Source organism: Perca fluviatilis, chromosome 18, assembly GCF_010015445.1.
Source record: "Perca fluviatilis chromosome 18, GENO_Pfluv_1.0, whole genome shotgun sequence".
NCBI lineage: Eukaryota > Metazoa > Chordata > Actinopteri > Perciformes > Percidae > Perca > Perca fluviatilis.
In genome coordinates this window covers 14,823,465-14,848,159 of record NC_053129.1, presented here as the reverse complement: position 1 = coordinate 14,848,159, position 24,695 = coordinate 14,823,465, and the positions used below count along the sequence as shown (strand labels likewise).

Genomic DNA, 24,695 nt, shown 5'->3' with positions numbered 1-24,695 from the left:
AATCCACAAACATGATATAAAATGCAATACATTGCAAAGTGCTGGGCGGTATGACGAAAAATTTGTATCACAGTATTTTTTAAGATTCTGGCGGTTTCACGGTATATCACGGTATTTTCTTTCTTTTGCTTGACTGGGCCTTTATATAGGTTTATAATGGCTTATTCTACTGTCAGGACTACATAGAAGATCTCAAAAACGTACTAAAAGCTTTGATTACTAAAGGGTTTGCTTGGCTCCACAACATTATACAATAACGTTATATGAAGGAGAATGCATGAAACAGTTACAGAATCTAAATATTTTTATTGTGCAAACTGCAAAGTAGTAAAATAAACTCAAATCAAATGAATACGCATACAAAAAACTTTAACATTGTTTCCCTTTCAAAACAAAATAGTTGTAAGCCAGTTGTATAAACACTACCTTGGCCACAGGTGAGTGAGGTTGTTGTAGAAAAGTGGGCGACTGAACGTAGCTCCGCTGTCAGCCTCCTTCGCTGTTTGAATAATGTTAGTCGGTTGACGGACGTATTTCAGCGAGGCAAGACATCTTAAATCCGGTGTTTTAATCATTGCTCTGAACCCGTCTTTCTCGACTGTAGGTGGATTGTTATTGCGTTCATAATGTTGCTCCACTGCATGCTTGAAGTGACAGGTCTTTAACGTTAGCACGGCCGAGAAACGTTAGCACGGCCGAGTAACGTTAGCGCAACCAAGTAATGTAAGAGTGACAGGCAACAACAGTGGCTAAATTATGTCAGATTTTTTTAGAAACAAAAAACTTCGGAACAACAGACGGCTCCTCTCTTGAGCACACTAGTGATGGGTCGTTCGCGAATGAGTCGGCTCTAAGAGCCGGCTCTTGTAGGTGAATGACGGGAGCTGGCTCGCATATCCGAAGAGCCGACTCTATTTTTAAAAATATAGCCTATAGAAATTAAATTATTTAGTAATAATGAAATAATGAGTGAATTTTATTTTATTTAAAATAATTGACTAATTCAAAGAACAAAAAAATTATTATATAGGCACACATTAGTTTCGACTGTCTGATCAGCCTCACATTCTGTTCCTGTCAATCATACATAAGGTGTCAACCAATTATACGGCATGAGGGAGGGGCCGAGCCATCACACACACACACACACACACACACACACACACACACACACACACTGTCAAACTCGGAGGAGAGGACAGAGGAGAGGAAAAACAGCTCTGAAAACAAAACAAAAGCAGGAAAATGAGTCGGAAGCACAGCAGCATTTGGAATCATCTTAATGATGTAGACAATGTTAAAGCACAGTGTAGAATTTGCCAAAACAAAATCTCATATAAAGCCGGTTCTACGTACAACCTACACCGGCATATGCGAACTGTGCACCCAACTGTGAAGCTAGCGGAGATTCGAGAAACTAGCAGTCCCGCTAGTGACGGTGGTGGAGCGACTGGAGCCAGCACCTTACGTGGAGATGTATCCACTCAGTCAAGTAGGCCTAATCCGTGGCCCACAGCAACGCAGTCTCATTTAATTTCATTTAATAATTTAATTAGAATTGTTTTTCACACCTATCATAGTCAAAACATTAATTTTTTTAAAGAGCCGTTTGTGAGCCAAAAGAGCCGGCTCTTTTCAGTGAGCTGAGTCAAACGAGCCGGCTCACGAAAAAGAGCCGGAATGCTCATCACTAGAGCACACGTTGTTCTGGTGTATCTCCAGTCTTTCTTCATCCTCTAGCTAACTTTCTTCTCTGTTCTTGAATGTGCAGTAGCGACCGGAGCCTCTCCCAGCTTAACAGACTGTTATGTTACCTGGCTAGCTAGCTAGGCTAGCAGCTATAATGTTACCCAACATGTCGTCCGGCAGTGTAAATTTGTAAATGTAAAATTATTAGTGTTAGAAATGGTTTAAGTCACAAATTTTGTGCTATGGTGTTTTATCCTGTTAAAAATAGTTAGTTGTGGTTTATTAATTGTTGTGTTATAAAGTAACTACCATTGACTCGCAGATTACTTCGGCCGTAGCGTTCTCTGCAGCAATGCACCGGCATTACGGTATATGAAAAATTCATATCATACGGGAAATTAATACCGGTATATGGTATAAGTAAGGGTTAATGCCCTTTGAGGTGTCCATTGTCAGGTATTAATGGACGACGGCGAGGCGTGAACCTCCGCCGAAGTCCATTAATACCTGACAATGGACACCTCAAAGGGCATTAACCCGCTCATACCATGGTCACTTGCCAAATAACATATTTTTTAAACATAAGTTCACATTTTAATTAGTTTTACAATCGAAATCTAAAGTTTATCCAAACAATAACTCCGTTTCCCTGGTTACGCCTGACGGTTTGACTAATACCTGGAACAATCATTCCCATCCATCAGGTTCTTATGGAATGCAAACGTTGTTCTCTCCACCAGGAATTAGGAAGAACCTTAGGTACGACTTGCCTCCCTTAGCAACCGGAGATATTTATATAGTCCGCTCAGCTGATAGAACCCTTCAGTTTAGCTATGAGCCAGAAAGCTAACGCTATGCTAGCAAGATTCAAAGTCAGTAACATTGTGTACAGTTGGCAATCAGTAAAAATAATTTGACAGTATGTTGAACAACAAGACAAGCTAGCTATCCAGCCATGTCATTGTCCCCAAAACAATATAACGACTTTTACGAAGAATTTGATCCGCGATGTGTAACGTTACCGTCGGCTGCAGCGGCGCAGCCTGAAGCAGCGACCTGAACAGCGAACGGGATGTGAGATAACGTTATTCGCTGTGAAACAAAGTCAGTCCAGAGGGCCAGTAGAACTTACTTCTTGCAGCCTGTGTGTTTTAGCGCCATCCTGTGGTGTTCAGAGGACGAATTGGAAAAAATAAATCCACATTTCCTTTTTGATTTAATGTAGCGCATTCATATAGAACAGTAAACAGTCAGTTTCACCGAACTCCTTTAGTAGGTGTCCTACATCACTTTTTAATGGACACCCTGCAGCCAATCAGAATCGAGTATTCACCCAGACCATGGTATAACACTTTTTAATGGACACCCTGCAGCCAATCAGAATCGAGTATTCACCCAGACCATGGTATAAACCGGTATACCGCCCAGCACTACAAAATATTAAATCAGTTGTTCTCAACCTTTTTGGTGTGTGACCCTATACAAGAAAACAGTGCTTAGTTGTCTATGAGTGTCTATAAAGAGTGATCTCTGCTCTAAACTTCTCAGATGCTTTCATTTAAATTCAGGAAGCAAGCATTAATAACAAAACCGTTTGGGGCCGAATTAGGTAAATTAATTGATATTTCACACAAAAGCAAAGTCCAAAACCTGAAAAATATGTGTATCAGAACTAAATTCTTTACTATATGTCTAATCCCCTCTGTTCCCTAGTTAATGCCAAACTTCCTCTATGTTCACCACATTCAGTACAATGTCCAATTCAATAGCACTAATTCCATCAGCACAACAAGAGTAATGTAGGGTGTTCCACTTTTCCACGCCTTTTTCCCCAAACAATGTTAAACTACCATCAACACTCCAGAATGTTCACATTAAAAGTATTGCAGCCTTCTCTTTCTAGAAATGCTTTTGATGTGAAAAAGAGAAGTGTTGAGTTTTGTTGACGGTAACCTTACATCAATCAGGTGTACGGCAAAGAATAAAGCATTATTTTAGAGCAGCAGAGTAGTGAGTATAACATGACTGTTGTTCCACTGATGGAAGTGCTGTGGGCATTTGCATAGTGTACCATGTGAGCTGTTGTAGTAGGCTACATGTTTTGTTGTTTTTTTCCTGGCCTGTGTTAGTGGCCATTCTTTATTTGTTTGTGTTGTTATGTATTTGAATACCGGCTTTTATATGAAAATTTGCAGTAATAATATAGTATATTAGGGGCCATTATTCTGCACTTCGCTGAGTAGTTTTAATTAAGATAGTTGTTCCGTAGTTGTATTTAAATAGGATTTGGAATGCAGGACTTTTACATGGCCTATTTTCATATTGTAGTATTGGTACTTTTATGTAAATCAAAGGTCTGAGTACTGAGCCATGAGGGGAAAACATTGTGTTGCTTTCGGAAGTAAAAACGAAGAAGAAAGAAAAACCAAATAAACATCTCACCATATGGAAGGAATGCCGTCACATATACAGAACACACTTCATGTGCACATGCACAGACTCTACAGTACAATCTACTCCTGCAGGCTTGCCAACAGGAGTTTGGTGTCCTTCTCTTGATGCGCTCACCTGAGGCACATGGAAGAAAAATGTAACCCATTTTGACTAAAGTTGAAGTTTATTGAAAACCAGTCAAGCAGTATTTCAGAAAAGCAGCTGCACGCATGCACACACATTCACCTCAGCCTCTCACACACGCTCAAAAACACACATGCATATTTCCCCCGTGCATACCCGTGCATGTCTTTGTTCTGTCCTCCCTGTAGATGGCGGTCTATATGGACCATGGGGAAAAGGCCTCCGTGCTCCTAAATGTTGTTTTTCTCCACATTACTGTCAAAGTATCCACTGGTGACTTATGATGGATTACATCTCAGCCAGTGCACAGGGTTTTCCCTCAGTCTGTGACTTACAGCAACTCGGAGCCCTCGCCGCCCTAGCTGCTACACTAACCATGGCGAGCACTGCTCAGGGAATATCACACAGGACCTTTTCGCTCCTTTTCTCCTCATGTTCGCTGGGCAGCTGTTTCACAGGAGATGCACAGGGGGGAGATGAGCCATGTGCCCTTGTTTAAGGGATGTTTTGGTTATATAAGAGATTTTTTTTTCATTTGCTGCAGACCCAGACCCTGTCTTCATTTGTCTTTTTCTGTCAATGGAAATGCACTTACTGCAATTTGGTCTAGTGCCACTCAGGGAGGCTGTGGAGCTGGGCTGTGATTCACCGCCACACACATAAGTAGAAATTCAGACCCTTCTTTTGGAGTCAGAGATAAGCCATTGGGTTTGGGTAAAAGCCCAGGCAAGGCTCATTTGAAGGAGGAAGTGATTGCTGTTTCATTTAGAGTAGATGAAAGCTGCTTTCCTCTCCACCTTCTGAACAGCATTAGGTGAAGGAGGCAAACTTTTTTTTTTTTTTTTTTTTTTTTGTCCAAACCTCTTGGAATATTTGTTTCCACAACAAATAGGTTTGTTTACTTTTTCTGTCATCCTGTGTGTTATGATTTATTAGTTATCACATTTCAGCCAGTCATTATCCCATCTAATGATGTGTCATTAATCATAGCAGCTGCTGTGTGAATTCAAGGTTTTTGTGTGTATTGTGTGATAAGAAAAGCAAGATCCCACTTAAGATTGTGATGCCGTATCATTTTGTATACAGTATGATGTTTTACTGCCCAACTTTTACCAAGTGCACCTCGCTGGCCTGGAGGACCTGCCCTGCTCTACGCCTTGGCTATGTTAACTCAATTATGTGCAACAGAAAAACAAAAATGAAAGTTAGCTTCTTTGAAAACACAGCAAAAATGTTCTGTAAAACATGCAAGTATTTATTAGATTCCTTAAAAAGATTTGGCTTGAAAGATTTTAGCATCGTCCACATTTTTTTAAAGGTCCCATATTGTAAAAGTGAGATTACCATGTCTGATTTGACAAACTTGCTGCATAAATACTGTGAAAGTTTAAAAATGCTCAATGCACAGAGAAATGCACACAGCCGAGATTCAGAAACGGAGCCGACAGGACTTCCATACAGTTGTGATGTCACAACTATAGTATATATAAGTAGGACGTGCTGCTACAGTGCCGTTATGTTCATTTCCCGGCTGCAATGACGGAGCACAGAGTCAGAGAGTAAAGATTCAGAAGACCAATCAATCAAGATCAATCTAAACTGGGATTTTTTCGGGAGGGTAACTTAAAGAGACAGGCGCTAAAACGGAGCGTTTCAGACAGAGGGTGAATACAGGGATATTCAGACAAAGAGTGTAAGAAAAAGAATGTGTTTTTTGAGCATTAAAGCATGTAAACATGTTCCAGTGGAACCCAAAATACAAGTATGAAAATGAAAATAAACACATTTTGGTAGCTTTAAAAACATGGATGATTAAGGTTGTAGATGCAATTAATAGTGTTATCATATTATATGCTGTAAATTTTAATAAACTGTTCATTTAATTGCATATCCTATTAAGTTTGGAAGGCTCTGTAATTAGATTATATTACTGTGTGTGAATAATGTAGGAGATTATGTTGCCGATTACAGTTTCAATCAGGTAATCAGTGATCTGTAACATATTACATTATAAAAAGTAACCCAGCTCTGGCTATAGCAACCCACTTCCCCTTTACTCTGTCAGGAAATATGCTAATTTCAGGCAATTAAGCTGCTTTGTGTCATTCTGTCTTTTCTCCTCAGCGTTCGCTGTTGTTTTTCAAGCCCCGCCATGGCTTTTGTCAAGCATCTGTATGTGCATGTCAAGAGCAAAGATGCTTAAGATGGGGAAATTATTCATAACCATTTCAGGCACTTACACACATCTGTCTTCACAAACACACATGTTTTGTTACCATGCACATAATCAAACACACATTTAACGTAAGATAAAATATAGACTTGCGTGTGAGGAAGGGTCTGGGTTGCATACAGTCATATTCAGTGCCTCACTACGTTCTGAGACGCCTGGCTAAATTATTAACCACCAGGTTGTCTGTGTGGTGGAAGAGGTAAAGCCTGTCAGATACTCAAATAAGTTATTAATTTTCCATTTTGAAAGCTTGAGATGCACTTCATCATCCTGTTACCAATTTTCCCATGAAGCGTGACTGATTTCGTTCATAACATTGTTCAAGTTTTTCTGCAAAATTGATCTTCCTGCACCCATTGCTGCTCTCCCTACAATTGTTTTCACTCGTCATTCTTCATTTATTACTGAGGTGTATTGGCTTTGCAGTGCTGATTGTTTAAAGTTTACTTGCAATATGCTTCAATTTCACCTTTTTCTCGCCTGGCTCACCGCTCATTCATGTTCCAATATTAGACTGTCCTCGAAAATATTTCTCTGCCTTTCTGTGTCGGTGCATGATTTAAATATGAGTTGGTTGTCATTCAAAAAACTTCAATTTTCTTTCTTTCTTTCTATCGTTGTCTTTAGGACTCCAGCAAGCTTCGAGTACATCGCTCAGAGCCATTTTCCTTTTGCTTTCACACTTTCATAACATGTCCTTGTTTAGTTTTAGTTTTTGTATTTCATACCATCAACTATATTCTGAGTCTTTTCTGTCTTCCAGATATTCTTTGCTCTGTACACATCTCTGGAGGTCAAAGACAACCTAGTCTGACCGAGAGGGCCTCACCTGAATAGCATCTGTCTGGTATAGACGTCATCTCACCTTCCTCCTACTCACAACCTTTTTTCCCTCTTTATCAAAAGCTTCTCCTTCGTGTTCTTTTATATCCATCCATTCATCCACTGCACTAACATCCGTGACACACTTTTCTGTCCCTATCAAATGGTGGCTGAACTCATCTGAGCCCTTCTGTCTCCCATTCAGACCCTCCGACGGTGGAGCCGGTTTACATGGAGATGCGTCAGGGCCTGGGGAGGCCTGTTGTGATGTCCTGCAGGGTTCTGCGAGCCCACCCTTCCCGCGTGCTGCGATTCGAGTGGCTCCTATCAAACCGGCTGCTCCATGCTGGAGCCTTCGACACCCAAAGAGACGAGACGGAGTACACCATCCGCAGCCTTAATCGAGACGGCTGGGGGGAGTACACCTGTAATGTCATCAATGAGGCCGGAGCAGGCAAATGCACCTTCCAGGTTACAGGTAAGGAGTGTTTGTCATTAAAGATTTCTCCTTTTTATTTTTTAATACCGTTAGGAATTGACTGTTCTCTAAGGCCTTAGTTACTGTTGCTATGCCTGTTAGCCTTTCCTTTTCTCGCACAGCACATGCTGTTTATAATGATAATAGAAGTTGATTTGTCACTTGGAATTTTTAAATCAGAATCAGCTTTATTTGCCAGGTATGAGGACACATACGAGGAATTTTGCTTTGGATTATACATCAGTATAAAACAATGGGTCCTCAAAAAACAAAGGTAGTCAAACACAGATTTTAGTCTGTGAATTTTGCCTTGTGTCTGGCCTGCAATCCTGCAGTTTTATTTTTTTTATTTTTATGACTCACTGTTCTTGACCCAACATGCTTCTAAAATGAAATTCCTGTTTTGTTACTGTATGAAAAGCTTATCCTTCAGTTCATGAAATCCCTGCAGCATCTGAAGGCAGCAGGACTGATAATAACTCTGCAGCCAGTGAGAAGTGACACGCCAGAGCGCAGTGTCGTTACCACTGTGTTTACCTTCATTAAATAGAGAGCTATAGGACCAGTGATGTGATTGGCTGAGAGAGTATTTCATAATCACCACACCTGCTGATCTTATTCACCTAAACTCAGCCCTTTTGCACATCATGCTGCTGCACATACATGTAAAAAAATAAAAGGTGGGCATAGAGACGCCCACACAGTCCGTGTCCCTACCACCTTGCACTTGGCATTTATTATTCAAATTTCAAATCATGGTACAAAGTTTTAAACAATGCAATGCATACTTTTGCACCCTTGTAGAACCGATCCCCACTGCGTGCAGTAGAACTGTCAATGAGTAGGGCGTTGCATGTCAAGTTAGCAAAGAGCCTTGCACCCAACCCCTTTGCCACGACCCTAATGACAACTGTTGCAAGCAAATTTGATCAGTTGTAGCTAGCTAGCTAATTAAGCTAACATTAGCTCCATGAGTTGGTTGAAAACACTGTCTCTGGCCTACTGTTTAATGTTTCAAGCTGATTACTTTTAAAAAGCTACTAATAGACTAACTAATAGACTGAGGATAGATATGATCTGTGTAAAAGAGGGATGGAAATAAAGAAACATGAAGGGCCCTATTTTAACAATCCAAGTGCATGGCGTGAAGCACCTGATGCAGGTGCGTCTAGGGCGTGTACGAATTAGGGGTGTAAAGGGAAAGTTTAGCTGGGGAATTTTGGAAACATTCCAATTTGGAAACTTTCATGGGAATTAACGGGAATTAATGGGAATAAACTGGATCTTTTTAATATTGCTTTCCATGAAAAGTTTAGCTGGGGAATTTTGGAAACATTCCAATTTGGAAATTTTCATGGGAATTAATGGAAATTTTGGGAATTTGGATGGGATGTAGTCCTTGGGCTCAAATGTAGTTCTATCTTCACTCAGCTTCAATCTGCTGCTGAATGTGGGATTCTAGAAATTATCTATACAGTGGGTGTGGCCTCAATAGCCCTGCAGTAGGCTAAGTAGTAGCCCAAACCATTGACCTTTTGGCTTAACATATGAAGGTAGCTAGCATGCTGCCTTTGATTTACTATGGTTATGGCAGGGGCGCAACTACCCAGTGTCAGAGGGGTATGCAGCCCCCACAAAAAACAAATAAATAAATAAGTGTGCCGGACATCATCATGTATGGGCTTTAAATAATAAAGGTTTATTTTAAAGTATATCAGCCACTGTAGGCCTACCAAAATTATAATAATGATAATGATATGGTATATATGTAAATATATATATGTACTGTATGTATATATATATGTATATACATATATTAATAAATATATAAATATATATGTACATACATATCTATTAATGATTCCATGGTAAACCAGAGTTATTGCATTAGTTATGTTTTCCAGATTCTTGTCATTTATTGTACATGGTACCTTATATTTTCCAGTTTTCAGCTCAGCAAGCTCGGTTTTGCAAATTCTAAGCTAGCCGTAAACCCCAATTTTGGCTGCTACATTCCCAGCGTTAGCTAACGCTAGCTAGTCTGTTAACATGAATATGTGCAAGCCTCCAAGCACAGACGTCACACTTTAAATCCTACCTGTTGCCTTTCAACATCCACTTATTTAACTGCTGTTGCATCCCTTGACATGCTATGTCCTTTTCCCTCTTTCTTTTTCTATTTTTAGCCCCCGACAGCTTTTTTGCTTTATCCATCTTTTTCCATAGACGACAACTCACTACTGTACCTGCTCGCTCACGGCGCCCCCGCTCGCGATATTACGAATCCAACTATGGTCACAAGACCCGCCCTTCAATAGCCCAGGCCTTGGCGTGGCCATAGTAGGGAGCGCCCCCCCGCTCCCTCTTCTACAGTATGTCAAAATTCTGTGATGTAATCTTATGAGATAGGGTGCCTACTCAAGCCTGTTAGTCTTCTACAATGTTACTGTATATAATAACATTGAGGAAATGCAGAAATGATTTAGAAATGCACAAAAAGCAGCTACATATAGAAAATACCCAAAAAAGAACTGGTACATTTTTTTTACCATCGCTTTGGTGCCCCTATGCGCCGCATATAGCGCATACCCACTTTTTGCGACACTGGGTTATGGTTATATGCGTGCTAAGGTAACCATCAGCGCTGTCTATTGTTTCCAGCCTATCAAGAACAAGTGGGCTATACAATTAACACACATAGGTTAATAGCAATGGGTTATGTATATTGACTTTAGAGCAGGTTTTTGTTGGTCAAGGACGCGATCACTTTCTGCTGCCTCAAGATAGCAGGACGCCAAGAATGCACCTGAACACACCTCCCTGTAAGACCAGCACGCCCATTGACGCAGAGATGGGCCCAGGTGCATTTGCTATTTAAACAATGTGCGCGCTGGACGGGAAATTGACAAAAGCGTCGGGCTTAAACTAGTCAAGACACTTACGTCGGATTTTGCGCTACGCTGTGCTGGGTGCAAGATGGGGCCCAAAAAATAAAGAGAGAAAGCTTCTAGGATGAGGACTAACGAATGTGTTTAATGAAAGTAACACTGTCTCTGATAATGAGGTTGGCATGGGTTGCTGCCTCAAATCTCATGAAGAGCAGGACAAAGATGCTAAAGTTAGCCTAAGCTCTGATAGTAACATCCAGCCAGCTTCCATACAGTAGATGTGCTATTCTGAACAGTTATTAACACAACCTGTAACCCCACCAATAGTGTAATATGAAATATTTGTTTGTCCTTGGAAGTAACACTGGGTTAAGATATTACTGTAGGTTGTAGTAAGCTAGTTAGCTGGATATACTAACATGTGCAGCTCATTTTAGAGGAGACAAACACTGTTAAATTCATTACTTGCGCTTTTTCTCTTGCGTTTTTAATTTTGGACACCACCCTCCAAGCTCTTTAAATGCCAAGGATAGCTCTTACTACAGCCCCATGTACCCCACTTGAACATGTGAAGAAATCAAAGTTTTACAGACCTGGCGTGCCTGGTTACAGTTGCTAAGCCGTGATTACACAGTTGATGTTCAATCGTAACAAAACGTAACATATACACATACCATATTTCATCATTTCCTTGAGTATGCACTCCAGTTAAGTATTCACTTTGAACTTTTTTGATAGTTAAAATTTGCTCCTCAAACAAATAACAGTCCTTGTCACACTGTTTTTTAGCTGCATGGATGTCTCTGCGTGTGTTAGATAATTGTTTTTTAAAGAAGAGTGAAATAGTGAAATAATTTTTTTTTAAATAGATGAATATGACACGTCAATCATGTTGCTTTTTTCTCAGTCTCACATAGTAAACCTGTTCTTTCAGATAATACACACTTACCCCCTTCCTGCTATTTTATTAGATAGCCTTTTTTTCACCAAAAGCTGGAAGTGTCTCCTTGTTGGTTGTTATGACAGGACCAAATTAGTTTGGCCGCGTTGAGTGACCGCAGGAACTGGCTGAGGTTTCAATCTCCCAGACCTCCCATTAGAGACAGGAGCTGCAGGGTCACAGGAGGAGTATTTGTCACTTTGATCCTCTGCCACTAAGGTTGCTCTCCTCTTTGGTACTATCTATTTCACTCATCTATTGCTGTCTTCTAATCCTACCTTTTCTGCACTTGATTTCCTCTCTTGCTGTTTCTTTCTCTCTTTGTCCATGTTTGCTTTCCTTCATTCTTCATCTTTCTCATTTTAAACGTCGCTCTATCATCTCCAGAGAGAGAAAGATGGGCACCCCCCCTGTGCGTGTCATAAATCAGTCTTCCCTGGTGAAACAGGTAGAGCAGCGAGACAGAAGCAGATAGTCCCCTCCAGCCATTTGTTTTTCTCAACAGGGCTGGGGTTTTGCCTGCTATTGCTCATGTTCCCTCTCCCCCTCTTCCTACCTCTACTCCCCTTTCTTCCCTTTCATCCTCCATCCACCCTTCCCTCTCTCTCCCACCATCGCTCCATTCCTTCCGCCCAATGCTCCAGATTCCCACCATCTGGACTCAGTGGTTGCCAAAGTTATGGAGGCTCTTTTAGTAACCCCCTGAGTGCAGGAGCATGGTGCAGAAAATCCACTTTTGTTCCTCCCATCATCCATGAAATCTGGCATGCCCCATTCCCTTAACTCCAGCTCTTATTCGTTAAGATTTTTTTTTTTCATTTTATGCTGAAATTCAATAGCCACAAATGAGATCAACACTAGTTTGTAGTGTGTCTGATATAAATAATCTACTGGAGAGAATATGAGCTCCTCTCAATGACTTGTAAGCCCACTTCAAGATGAAGCTCATTGAATATTTGTTATGGCCCATGCAGTTAGGTAGGCTCTTGGGTTGCCCACTTTACAGACAGGTATACACCTCAGTGGATATTCCCGAACCGCTCTCGGCCTGACTTCCACTTGTGCTGTGTTGATGTGTAAGAAACACATCAGTCAGAAGTTTTGAGCCCACTGTGGCTCAATTAAACACACCATTCCAGTCAACATACTATGCAAAACATACATGTTACCATGCCGACAGACATGCAAACTCACCAAAGTCAGGCATTTGGCCATACTTTGGCTTATATAAACATTGTCGCCTCAAAAGTGTATTATGCCAGGGGAGAGTGTGTGTGCATGTGCATGGATGCCCATGTGCCAAGCCATTGGGACATCTGTGGAAACAGTGAGTTGACCGTAATCGCCAAGTTGGCCATTAAATTGCACCAGGGGAGAGACCCCTCAGAGGGATGTAATGTGTACCACTGAGCTTTGGCTCAGGCTCTCTGTCATGGGAAGCCTGACTTTTTAGCAAATGCTGAAATTGATCTTCTAAAGAGTAACAGTTTGGAGATTAAGAAAATAAATATTGAACTGTCTTTGCTGCTTTTCTTCTCTGATTTCAGTCCAGTCTGATGCAGTCAATATTTTATGTATGAGTCTGCATTTATGTACATATGTACATCCTGTCCTCAAGCTGCAAATGTGTACTGATGAAGCAGTGATGGGGTGAAACACGGGTCACAGAATACACAGACATGGAATTTAAAGGTGTATTCCATCAATTTATTATTGCACTTCATAAACGTGTGGGACTTACAAAAGACAGATAAAGAAGGATTTGTTAAAAATGGAAGCAACAGAGGCTGAGCTAGTCTGACTTTTAGCCCAAAGTATGAGCTACACTCTTAAAACCATGGGTCCTACATATCCCATAATGCAAGTCAACAGCATCTTTTACTAGATCCCATCTATCTCTATCTATAACACTTCTTTCAAACCTCCAGTTTGTATCGCAGGATTTTCTATTAAAGTTTTCAAACCCAAGGTGAGACAACCCTGATGACATCATCAGAGTTATTTTTAAACTTTAAAAAAGCTCACTCCAGAGCCAAATAAATAATTATACAACTGTTTTCACAAGCTGAGTAGAACTAACCATGACAAGTAAACTGGACTCTATGTGTAAAATCAGTGGAGTGTCCCTTTAAAGCATTGCATTTGTCTAATCAGTGCAAAAGTAGAATTTAAAATGAAACAACAAATTCTGCAGAGCTAGTCCACACTGACTCTCCCTCTTTGTCTTCATTGATCAGTCTCCCAAACAATGCATACTGCAGTTTTGCTGGAAACAGAAATTCACAAAGAAAGGGCAGACAATGTTTCTCATTTCTCCCATGTTTAATTCCTCTTTTTGGCAGTCTGACATGAATTAGAAGAGAAGAACAAGTAAATTCTCAGGGACAATGTTCAGATATCCTTTGTCTGCATTTTGCGAGTTTGCTCATGAAATTAATTCCTATTCTACACAATGATGTGCTTGTATGGTCCCAGTTTTCCTTTTTATTGTAGCCATTGTTCTTAATGATGCATAAATCACATTGTGGAACATGGTGCACAGAGCTGGCTGCAATGATATATTGATTTAAGAGGGAAATGTATTTATTGTAAAATGACACACACACACACACACACACAGACACCCTCACTGTCATCTTATTTCCGTTCTGTAGTCTATTTTGATATATTATTATTTGATCCATCATCTATTTTTTTAGTAATGTTTTTGTCATCTTGATTTATTTGTTGTGTGTTTGTTAGGCTCCTGGAGGTGTGTTTCAAATAAGCCTCTTGGGCCTTTTTGAGCTTCAGTAGTACAATCTGATGTTTTTTAGTGTTTGTGTGGGTTATTTTTGTCTTCATCATTTTTTATATCTTCAAGTAAAAGAAAAAAACTTAATTGATCTTACCTTCATACCTGCACATTCCTCTATCTCAGGGGTTATAAAGCATGTCCAATGAACATTTGTGCCTTTGTAGTATGTGCCATGTTCACCTGGGTTAAACTTCACCCCTGCAGTAAATGGTGGATAATGTTGAACACTTTCCACAGCTCAAAGAGACATAAAGACATTGATGGATCCTGACGTTACATGGTCAGAGTAAAATGCCAGCATATCAACAATGTTATCTGTGATCAGACTGAAAGTCTATCAGGCTTGAACGACACACAATCAACTCTGCTGTTTTTCTGTCTATTTCTTTTTTGTCTGCCCTATTTTTGTGGTTCTGCTTCTTTTAAACTAATACAATTTCACAAGATTAGTCACTCTAGATACTCACCAAGAAGGATAAAATCAGATGTCACACTGGGTCAAGACACATAAAATTTAATCCCAGATAATATGATCAACGATCAGAAATCTTTCTGGCTTTTTTTTTTTTTTTTTTAGTTCAAGTGGATGGAGGCGAGGAGGGAGGAAGTTCAGGAAGAATGAGCTCAATAGGGTGGAAGTGACTCATTACAAGTTCAATACTATTTTCCTTTTTTTTTTAAACCACAGAGATTTATTCTCTATTCCAGAAGGACACAACCAGGCAATTACCACTGAGTGCTATGTCTCTAATGTCTTTCCCCTATAGTCAGTTAGCTATTCGTGCGGTGGTGTTTGGTTTGTCTCGGCCAGCTGTGCATCCATATGTAAGCGTCATTTCTGCCACACAAGCCTACATCACACATCAGTCCAGCACCATATAGCAGCATATGGCACTGTTTTCTTTCATAAGAAGAAGGCATGTTCATAAACCCTTAAAAATGAAAAGGAAGTCTGCAAACAAGGTCAACTTCTTGCCTGAAGGGTTGTACTGAGCTGTTATAAATCATTGCATTGGTTCTGCTGTTATAAACAGTTTAAAAAAAAAAAAAATCAATTAAGCCTTTTGTGCTTTATGTTTGATGTCTCCCACCCAGGGTTATCTGTTTCAAGCGGTGTAAGTCAGTTAGGTAATGTGCTTCACCACACATAAAGTATTATTAGGAGTGAGAGCCATCATTACATTAGATTGTATATTTGAGTAAAAGACATTGATTCACTTGTGAGTTTGTGACAATGTCTCTGCTTTTGCTGTAATTGTGCTCTAAGAAATGTACTTTTAAAAGATTTCTCAAGGATAAACAGTTGCTGAAATAGATTTGTCCAAAAGAATTAAGAGTAACACAATCACAATAATGCAATCTTTTTAGTCATGTGTTCCTCAAGCAGAGTCTTTGTGGGAATCTTTAAAGACATATTATGAAAATTACAATGATATGAGTCACTTTAATTAACCTTACATGCCTTTGCTCTACTGGAAAATACAGCCTCTTCTTTTCTTTATCAGCCTTATTATAGAGTATAATCAGCATGAACAAAACTGACAGTATCTGCCAGGCTGGCTTATGTAACATTTACTGTACAGTGTGTTGTAAACACAGCTACAACTTTACAGAGAAACACTGCTAAGCGAAGTGCAGACAGTAATTATCCTTGCATTTTTATGTTGGGAAATATGTATTTTCTAGTTGCAATTTTTAGTAAATTTGTTTTATAGCGTCCGTTCTAAAACTGAAAGGTTCGCCCTGCATTAAATGATTTCATCTGGCTGATGAATGATTGTTCCTTTCCCTCAGATTACAATATTGTATTTTAAATAGCTTTACTTATGCAAAGGCTAAGTGATCTGCAATAGGCTGCCCAAAGCATCATTAACGTAATTTCATTTCTGAAAATGGAGAATAAAATAGCCTCAGTGTTGATTTTGGCTTATTATCATGGACAATTATGAGTATTGATCAGACCAGTCAAAGCCCAAAAGTAACTGTTAATTTTTTTTTTCCTCCTACAAAGGCCCCTCACTGCTTTTGATTTGTTTTCATTTTAATGATTATATCTGAATAGTATGCTTTTAGAACTTAACTTGAAAACAATGCAATCAAATAAATTATGAAATGTGCCAGTGTGTTATGGATTATGTGTTCTTCTGTCTGCGTAACTATCCAACAGTGTTTGCATTATAGTGTTTCCCTTGTCGTGATATAGTTTTCATCTCAAGACATACGTTAGTGCACATAGTGCATATGTTTGGCGTTTCCCATCAGTTACAGCTAATGTGGCATGATTATACAGCTGAGTGCACACTCCGTAGCACTGATTGTCTTCTTCTAACGTTATATGAGTTATCCTTAAAGGATAAGGCTGGCGTTACTCTTTGTGTCAACATATCCCATGGAAAGACCAAAGACTTTGATACACTGCCTGTGGCACTCAGCCTCAAGCTTATTCGTTCCTGTTAAAGACACAGATCACTTAAATTCTAAAAGTAAACTCCTTTTTTTGTAAATGTAAAAATTTTGCAATTGTGGGAATATCTTCAGCTGTGGATTAATACACTTTTGGTACATTATTGAGTATTTATGGCGTCACGGTTATGTGGGATCGACTTCAAACAACCTACAGTGCCAGTGTTCATTTTAATGAACATTATATCGGGTGTTGGTGTTTCATAAGATTTGTTGACATTAAGAAAAATGTAGAATATCACCAGCATTAAGGCCTGGTACTACCAGAAAGTAACTCAGCAAGCTCTAGCAAGCTTGATATCTAGCTTGCTAACTTAGTTAGCTCAGTCACTAACAGAATGGTCTTGCATTGCCAGACCTATTTCCACAGCGCTGGAGTACGGTCTGGTTATACTATTCTGGCTTGTTTGTATTTCTTAATACTAATGTAGCAAAATAGAGAGCAGAGATATAGGAAGGGGAGGGACATCTGGCACGATGTCAGGCTTTATCCCAGCACTGTTCATCCGGTGAGCCAGACTACTAACATAGCAATACCTTTGCTCAGGACATATTTGTACCATGGATGCCGGTCTCATAACTGTCTGCAAACCATGCCTTTCTTATGGAGCAGTTTATACTCTGATAGAGAAGGTAAAATAAACATGGATCCTGCAACACAATAAGCCACAATAAAATATGCTTCCACCATTTTCTAATCTCCAGCTCTCACTTCCCTCAGATATCAGCATTGTCAAGACAGTTTGATGTTGGTCAACAAATTTGCGTGTCAGAGTTAACAAAGTTGAACTCTGAAAATGAATAATGTGTGGGGATTTACTTCACCCCCACAAGCAAATCGACTTATTGGAATTAATTGATTTCCCTTTAAAATTTCACGTTTTAAAATTCTGGTTTGATAATGCCTATCCTTGTTTCTTGTCATTTAAATGTCTCCATAAAACATCTTTTTTTATTTTATTTTTTTTACAATATTCAAATCCAGTTTAGAGTTAAGAGCAACTAGCCTATTGAATTCCTGTAATCAGGGAATTGAAACCAAACAGATAACCCTTTAAACTTCACAAACTCCTGAGTCATCAGTATTTCCTCCCCTGAGTTTCATACAAAGGGGTTCAAGAATCTGTTCACACTAAAGAGCTAACAGGTAGAGAGCCTGGAGACAACTAAAACTGTTAAGGAAAATAATGATATTATAATTCATCAGTGTCATAAACCATGGGTGTCAAACTCAATTTCACTAAGGGCCACACTGGAAATGACGATCACAATAAGGGCCAGACATGTTGAGTTTAGTGACATGCTTTTATTTAACAAAAAAAGTCTATTAACTTTGTATTATTGCAGGTCTCATATAGCTTTCTCCCATACAGTTTGGTCGACCTAAAACCCTAAAAAAGTTTCTTAGCCATCGTAGAATTTAGCAAGTCATGAAAAACAAACATTACATTTTCAAAAGCAGCTACCACCCAGCCAACTCACAACAACCTGTTTCACAACCTGAATATTAAAAAACTCTCTGCTTCTGTGGGGAAGTAAGTCTGTCTCAAAGGTCTGGTGCACAACTAGTCGGGCCAAAATTAGCTGTGAACCTAAATTGAAATGAAGGGCCGGATCAAAATTTGCAAGGGGCCGGATTTGGCCCCCGGGCCTTGAGTTTGACACACGTGACATAAACTAACTTGACAGATTTTTGCAATTGCCTGACATACATCAACCACTTGCTGTCTCCACACGGGTACATCAAATCCCAGTCCTGCCTTTGTTTGAGCTAACAATGGCTGCTCCAGTGTCTTCTCCATGGCTATTACAAATCATCTGCCTTGGGTATTGTCATCCGTCAATAACCCAGCCCAAATAACACAAACACAAGCAAGGGGCAAACACAACAACGTGTCATTGAGGTGAATTACTATTCTTTGCCTGGAAGGTCATGCTGTAAGCTTGTTCCTGGATCTTGATTAAAATACAATGTTCTCCCAGCTTCTACTTCAGCTGTCAGAAATCAGCTTGCAGGCTGTGACTGGAATGCTGAAAATCTTGAAAGACGTATTCAGTCCATGCCACGATCCCTGTCTAGAAATAAATCCTCGTGGATTCCAACAAAGCAAACTGTGTTATTGAAGGAAAAGCTTTGTAAGGATCTCTGTGGTAGTCTGGATCCATCTGTATGAAATAATTTATAGCGAGGAGGTCATTTGAGTGTAAAGCATCGCCCACTATATGGTCGGTCATTGCATAGAATGGAAACTTCTTGATGTAGTTATGTACATTAAGAGGGGAATTATATTTTAAACAACAGTATGCTCGGACAAATCTCAAAAGTATGTGTATTTTGATTTGTGGGCTGGTTTTGTGGAATGGTTTTGACGACACGATCAAACTAAGAATAAATATAATGCAATTTTGTAAAAAGAAATGTACAAAAGATATATTTTTTATATATATATATATATATTTTTTTTTTTTTCAAATATATTTTTTTTCTTAATAGCTTGAATAGCTTGAGCTTAATTTAGGACGTAAATTATTTGTGCACTTGTCAATGGGAAAAACTGTGTAGGACTGACAAGCCGTGGCTTCTTCCTATTCCTTTTTGAACTGGTCTATGTTGGGTTTTATTTTTTTCGTATTCATTTTTTTCTTTTTGTTATTCTTTTATTCATTTTTAAATTGTTTGAAATAAATGAAGATAAAGATTCACGAGACATACTACAATCTGATACACGCTTTGATTCAATGCCATGAAAGCACTCTATGTCATGTAACTTAAGATGAAACTGTAATGATCCTTCAGGGAAAATTGGGTCATAACAGCAGCAAGGAATACCATATAGAGCGGATAAAAATAGAACAAATAGAACATAGTAAAGATGAGAGATACTGTACATCTTTGTCATACAAATGTAGCGTTCTTTTTGGCTTTAAAGAAGTGTCACTATGTTAACCAATGAAACATTTACAAGTTTACATTTACACTCCAAGCCTGCACAGTGTGCAAAATAAACCACTGCAGCAGGGCAGAGCTGGCCTGTAATGCATACAGATGCAAGCAAAGGATTGAGATCTCATAACTTCCAATGGTTACAGTTAGAATTCACATCTATTTCACTAATGCCCTAATTACACTAACCTTTCAAACCTTATCAAAATAAGTACTGTTTGCTATTTGTCTATTTGTTAACCAAATAAATTCATACCGACTTACTGTAAAAATCATGCAAATGCTTAGCATGCAAGCCCTTTTTTTTAAATCTGCCATACATTTCACTCTACAAATGTGTCAGTGTTGGTGTGTTCATTAGGCAAAAACATCCACAAAGGAGTGCTCAGTGCTGTCGGTACTGCGAGACATTGGCAGTGCTGTCGTGGGGATGTGAGTCTTCACAACAGCGCCAATATCTCAGCACTTGTGTTTGTTTTGGTAATTGTTTTAAATAAAAAAAATTCCAGTCATTGTCAAGGCTTAGTGTGTTTTGCATCTTTCTATCATGCAATGACTGACAGTTTGACATCAATTGGATTTGAACGTGGTCAAAATAATCCAAAATAGATAGCTCACAGTATACTTTATGTTAAGTTTTTAAGCAGTGATAAAGGGACACTGCAACGACTCAGACCAGACAGGACCACTGTTGCCTGTGGCGACTTAAACACTTCAGTATCATCATTACCATGGATGGTGCCGTTTGTTACGTTGTTCCTCTTTCTGAGACGTTTAATGTCCAGGACATGCTTTGTACATTTTATAATTAGTTTGCACGTGCATGTAGACACACAATCTCGTCACAATCTGTAGAGATACCTCGTCCTCTGCTGCTAAAGTACTATTGTTGGAATAGCCTTTTAATACAGTCCAGAGTATTTTGTAGGTATACGTGACATGCAGGTGCCCTTAAATTCCACTACATATGGTTTCTAGACAGCTGAGTTCCAAATCACATACTTTTTCTTTTTACTTTTTAGTATGCACAGCAGCTCCCCTTACAAAATATGTGTTGTTGTATTCAGTATAAAGTTGGGGTATGCTACTTCTTCATAACATTATGCCTTGAACTTTGACCCTGCTCATATATGGTGTGCAAAGGATTGTGGGTCAGAATAGCCAGAAAAGTGTGCTGGCTTGCATACTGCAAAATCCGACAGGATGCGGTAGGACATCTTGGTACTTTTGGCATACTGCATTTTACATACTATGTATTGGGCCCTTGTTAAAATAATTATTTATCAAGAGATGGACAGAAACACTGAAAATGTCATAAAGTTAGTTTTTACTTGCAAGTAGAGTCAATTTGCAGCGCTTACAGCAAAGCACAGAAAAGCCCTCTACATTGGTTTATTTATGAGTGAAATACTGTCATAATACAGCAGGGGTGTCAAACTCAATTTCACTAAGGGCCACACTGGAAATGACGATCACAATAAGGGCCAGACATGTTGAGTTTATTGACATGCTTTTATTTAACAAAATTCTATTAACTTTGTATAATTGCAGGTCTCATATAGCTTCCTTCCATACAGTTTCGTCGACATAAAACCCTAAAAAAGTCAGCAAAAAAGTTTCTTAGCCATCCTAGAATTTAGCAAGTCATGAAAAACAAAACTTACATTTAGAGAAGCAGCTGCCACCCAGCCGACTCACAACAACCTGTTTCACAACCTGAATATTAAAAAACTCTCTGCTTCTGTGGGGAATTCTGAGTCTCAAAGTTGGCAAATCGGTCAAATTCTGCACGGCAGTGTCGCATAATTACAGTATGAAAAACAGTTTCTTGATTTTTTTTGGTATGGTGCACAACTAGTCGGGCCAAAATTTGCTAATTTGCTTGAAACTAAATTGCCGGATCAAAATTTGCAAGGGGCCGGACTTACAGAGTCGATGTCGTCTCCTCTATCTGGTCAGAGAGTGCAAGTTCAGTCCCACTAGGCTCCAGACAAAGATAGTCAATGGCTCCATGGTATCTTGTTAGAGTGCCATCAGTATAATATGGCATTCCATGCAAACAGTTTTAATATTAACAAGCCATACTAAATACTTTTCTAGCATACTAAATAGTATGGGTATTGGAACACAAGTTTTTTTATTTATTTTTTATCTTAAGTGAGCTTTAAAGCATTCCGTATTATTATCAATCTGCTTTCTCTCCAGGCAAGGCCTACCCTGTGGAGTTCTACTATGATACCTACAGCCCTCTGTGGCAGAACAGGCCCAGAGTATATGGCTTCAAGCTCCAGTGGACCCAGATGAACCCAAACGCCGTGGACCGCATTGTCGCCTACAGACTAGGCATCAGACAGGTAGGATAAGTTGTCTATCTGAGCACTCGCCCTCATGCCTGCTGATTTGTTCTCTTTTTCTCAGTGTGCATCATTGAAGTGCTGGCTGCAGTGAAAAGTGTTATTCAGTCCCACAGAAATCTGTTCTCAAGGGGCTTTTGTACAGCCAGAACACAAGTTTTTAAAGCCAGAAATGGCTCCTTGTACAATAATCGCTAAGTCATTGGTATTGGTCAGCCTCATTTTGACCCTTCTTAGATGAATTAGAATCGTTTTTTGCCATGGGGCCGTAAACACCTTTCTTATTGCCAATTTAAGCATGTAATAGAAGTGTTTGCACAGCTTGCATGTATTCAATTTGACAGTGCCAATCTTACGCCTCGATTCATTGATTGTCTTATTTTGCAGTTTTTAAGGATGTAAATTAGCCTCTGTGGGCCGGGCAGAATGACTAAGAACCTGTCAGGGTCGGTTTTTTGAACGAGTTCTGTGGTTTCCACGAATTGCTTCTGTTTTTGCTCTCTATCAGAAGCGCAGTCAGAGAAGTGGAAGGGAACCCCGCAGAGAGAGAGAGCAAGCATAGCTTCTGTTTTCCCAGCTTCTCAAGTAAACTCCTCAGATGACAGGCTGGTAGCATTGATGGATTGCATGGTTACATTTTCTCTCTTTGGCAATCAATGTGTACCTTTCTCTCTCTCCCTCCCTCTCTCTCTCTCTCTCTCTCTCTCTCTCTCTCTCTCTCTCTCTCTGTCTCTCTGTCTGTCTCACCATGGCAGTATGGAACACTTTTATAGTTGTTGTTTTTTTAATTACAGCAGCAGCAGGTGTGGCACCACCTTCAGTTTACATAAAGTTTTAAATAGTGAACTAGCTCCATGAACACCGCAGATTTTTAGGTTACATTGCATTACAGCACTGAGCCACTATTCAGAAGCCTGTTTAAAAAATTAAAAAAAGAGCATACATCAAAGAAATGTAGCACATGCTGCAATGCTAAATCCATCTCAGTTCTGCTCAGAATTAGCGAGCATACCCTGACAGTTGGGTTTGCAATGAATAATATAATTTCATGTTTGTTTCACACTACACCCTCAAGGAATTGAAGCTTGAAAACACATTCTAAACCAGTTATGTTTGTGTAGCGCAATGATTTTTCTGTCAACTATCTCAGTTGGTCTGTTTGGTAACAAATGATGTTGTGCATTGCGGAGCCCACGTTTGTGCTTGCCAGGCGTTTGTCTGAAAACTTGCCAAGAATATACATTTGCTTTTCCTATTTACATCTGGTCCTGCGCAGTTTTGTTTTTAACAGATTATAATGTCTGCATCTGTACGAGAGCAGATAGCATTTCAACCTTTTCTGCATTTGTTTATTAAAAAGAGAAAATCCTTACTCCAGTCTATGTTAGCACGCAATCAGTGTTTGGGCAAATTAATTGCTTTCCACCTTCTTGCTTTGATATCTCAGGAGGGTACATTTTGTGACCATATTTCCTTCCTTCGAGGCATAACAACCTATCTGCCATTGTCTTAGATGAAGGAGATTATTTGCCGTGAGGAAATTTCACTGACTTTTTCATAGGACTATACAGTATACCCTCTATGATGGATTGAGTCCCAGCTTTGAGTATTGATTTAGACGAATAATAAGATTTTTTTAAATGCCTTTTGGTGAGGAGGAGTTGGAGCCTGAAAGAGGCAAAAAATGTCAAGGCAGTAAGGAAATGAGAGAGATGAAGAAAGAAATGAGTAGGAGGAGAGGCTTTCTAGATAAATAAATAAATACAGAGATACCCCAGACTGACTGTGAAAGAGTGGTGCAGTAAAAAAGCTTCGGCACGTGGACTACACCACTTCGATCTATTTATAGATCCAGCAGCAGCTCCCCTGCCATTCTCTGAGAATTATTTTCTCCTTTGAATTAATACTTGGAGCCGGTAGACCTTATGCCTCTGTAATGGATTGCTTTGTGTTATCGTCCAGTGCTCTCGTGAGAGACAGTCTGGCTGGAGGGGAGATGCGAAGGAAGCTCTAGCTGAAAGGCATTTCACTGTCGAGAATCACAAAACACAAATCACCGCACCTGTCAAGGATGCAATGCTAAGGTGTGACATCTGGCCTTGTTTTGATACTGCAGCCGGCTACTTCAAAGCCTCCTCTGCCGTCCAGATGCTTGATTGGCTTCATGGAGCCCCTATAAGATAACTTTTTTGACCTACATCTTGCCAACTTGGAACTACTTCTTCCGTCTCTTCCATTTCCTCCTCCTCCTTCTCTTTCGTCTTTTTCAATTGATCTGTCAAGTCAGGGTGTGCAGGCAGATCAGTAGGAGCCATACGTTTTACATGCAGGCAATCTACAGTAGATCAGCCCTCGTCTAACAATACACTGTCACTTTGATTCTTCCTGTGTTTCTTTTGGCTCCTGCTATCGCTTTGATCAATCCAGCTGTTTTTTAAATCTACCTTAAAAATCCCTGTGAACTGCTGCCGCAATCAAATCATATGAAATCAATATGGCACTCTGCCTCT

At 39.6% G+C, this 24,695-nt stretch overlaps 1 protein-coding gene across 1 annotated transcript in view; it reads left to right on the top strand.

The window, feature by feature from the left end:
- LOC120546409 (MAM domain-containing glycosylphosphatidylinositol anchor protein 2-like) overlaps positions 1 to 24,695 on the top strand; it is a 137,550-nt gene that overhangs the window by 81,503 nt on the left and 31,352 nt on the right. The window contains exons 10-11 of the mRNA XM_039781333.1: positions 7,527 to 7,799; positions 22,037 to 22,185. Coding sequence (XP_039637267.1) covers positions 7,527 to 7,799; positions 22,037 to 22,185 — 422 coding nt within the window. The remainder of the gene's footprint in view (positions 1 to 7,526; positions 7,800 to 22,036; positions 22,186 to 24,695) is intronic.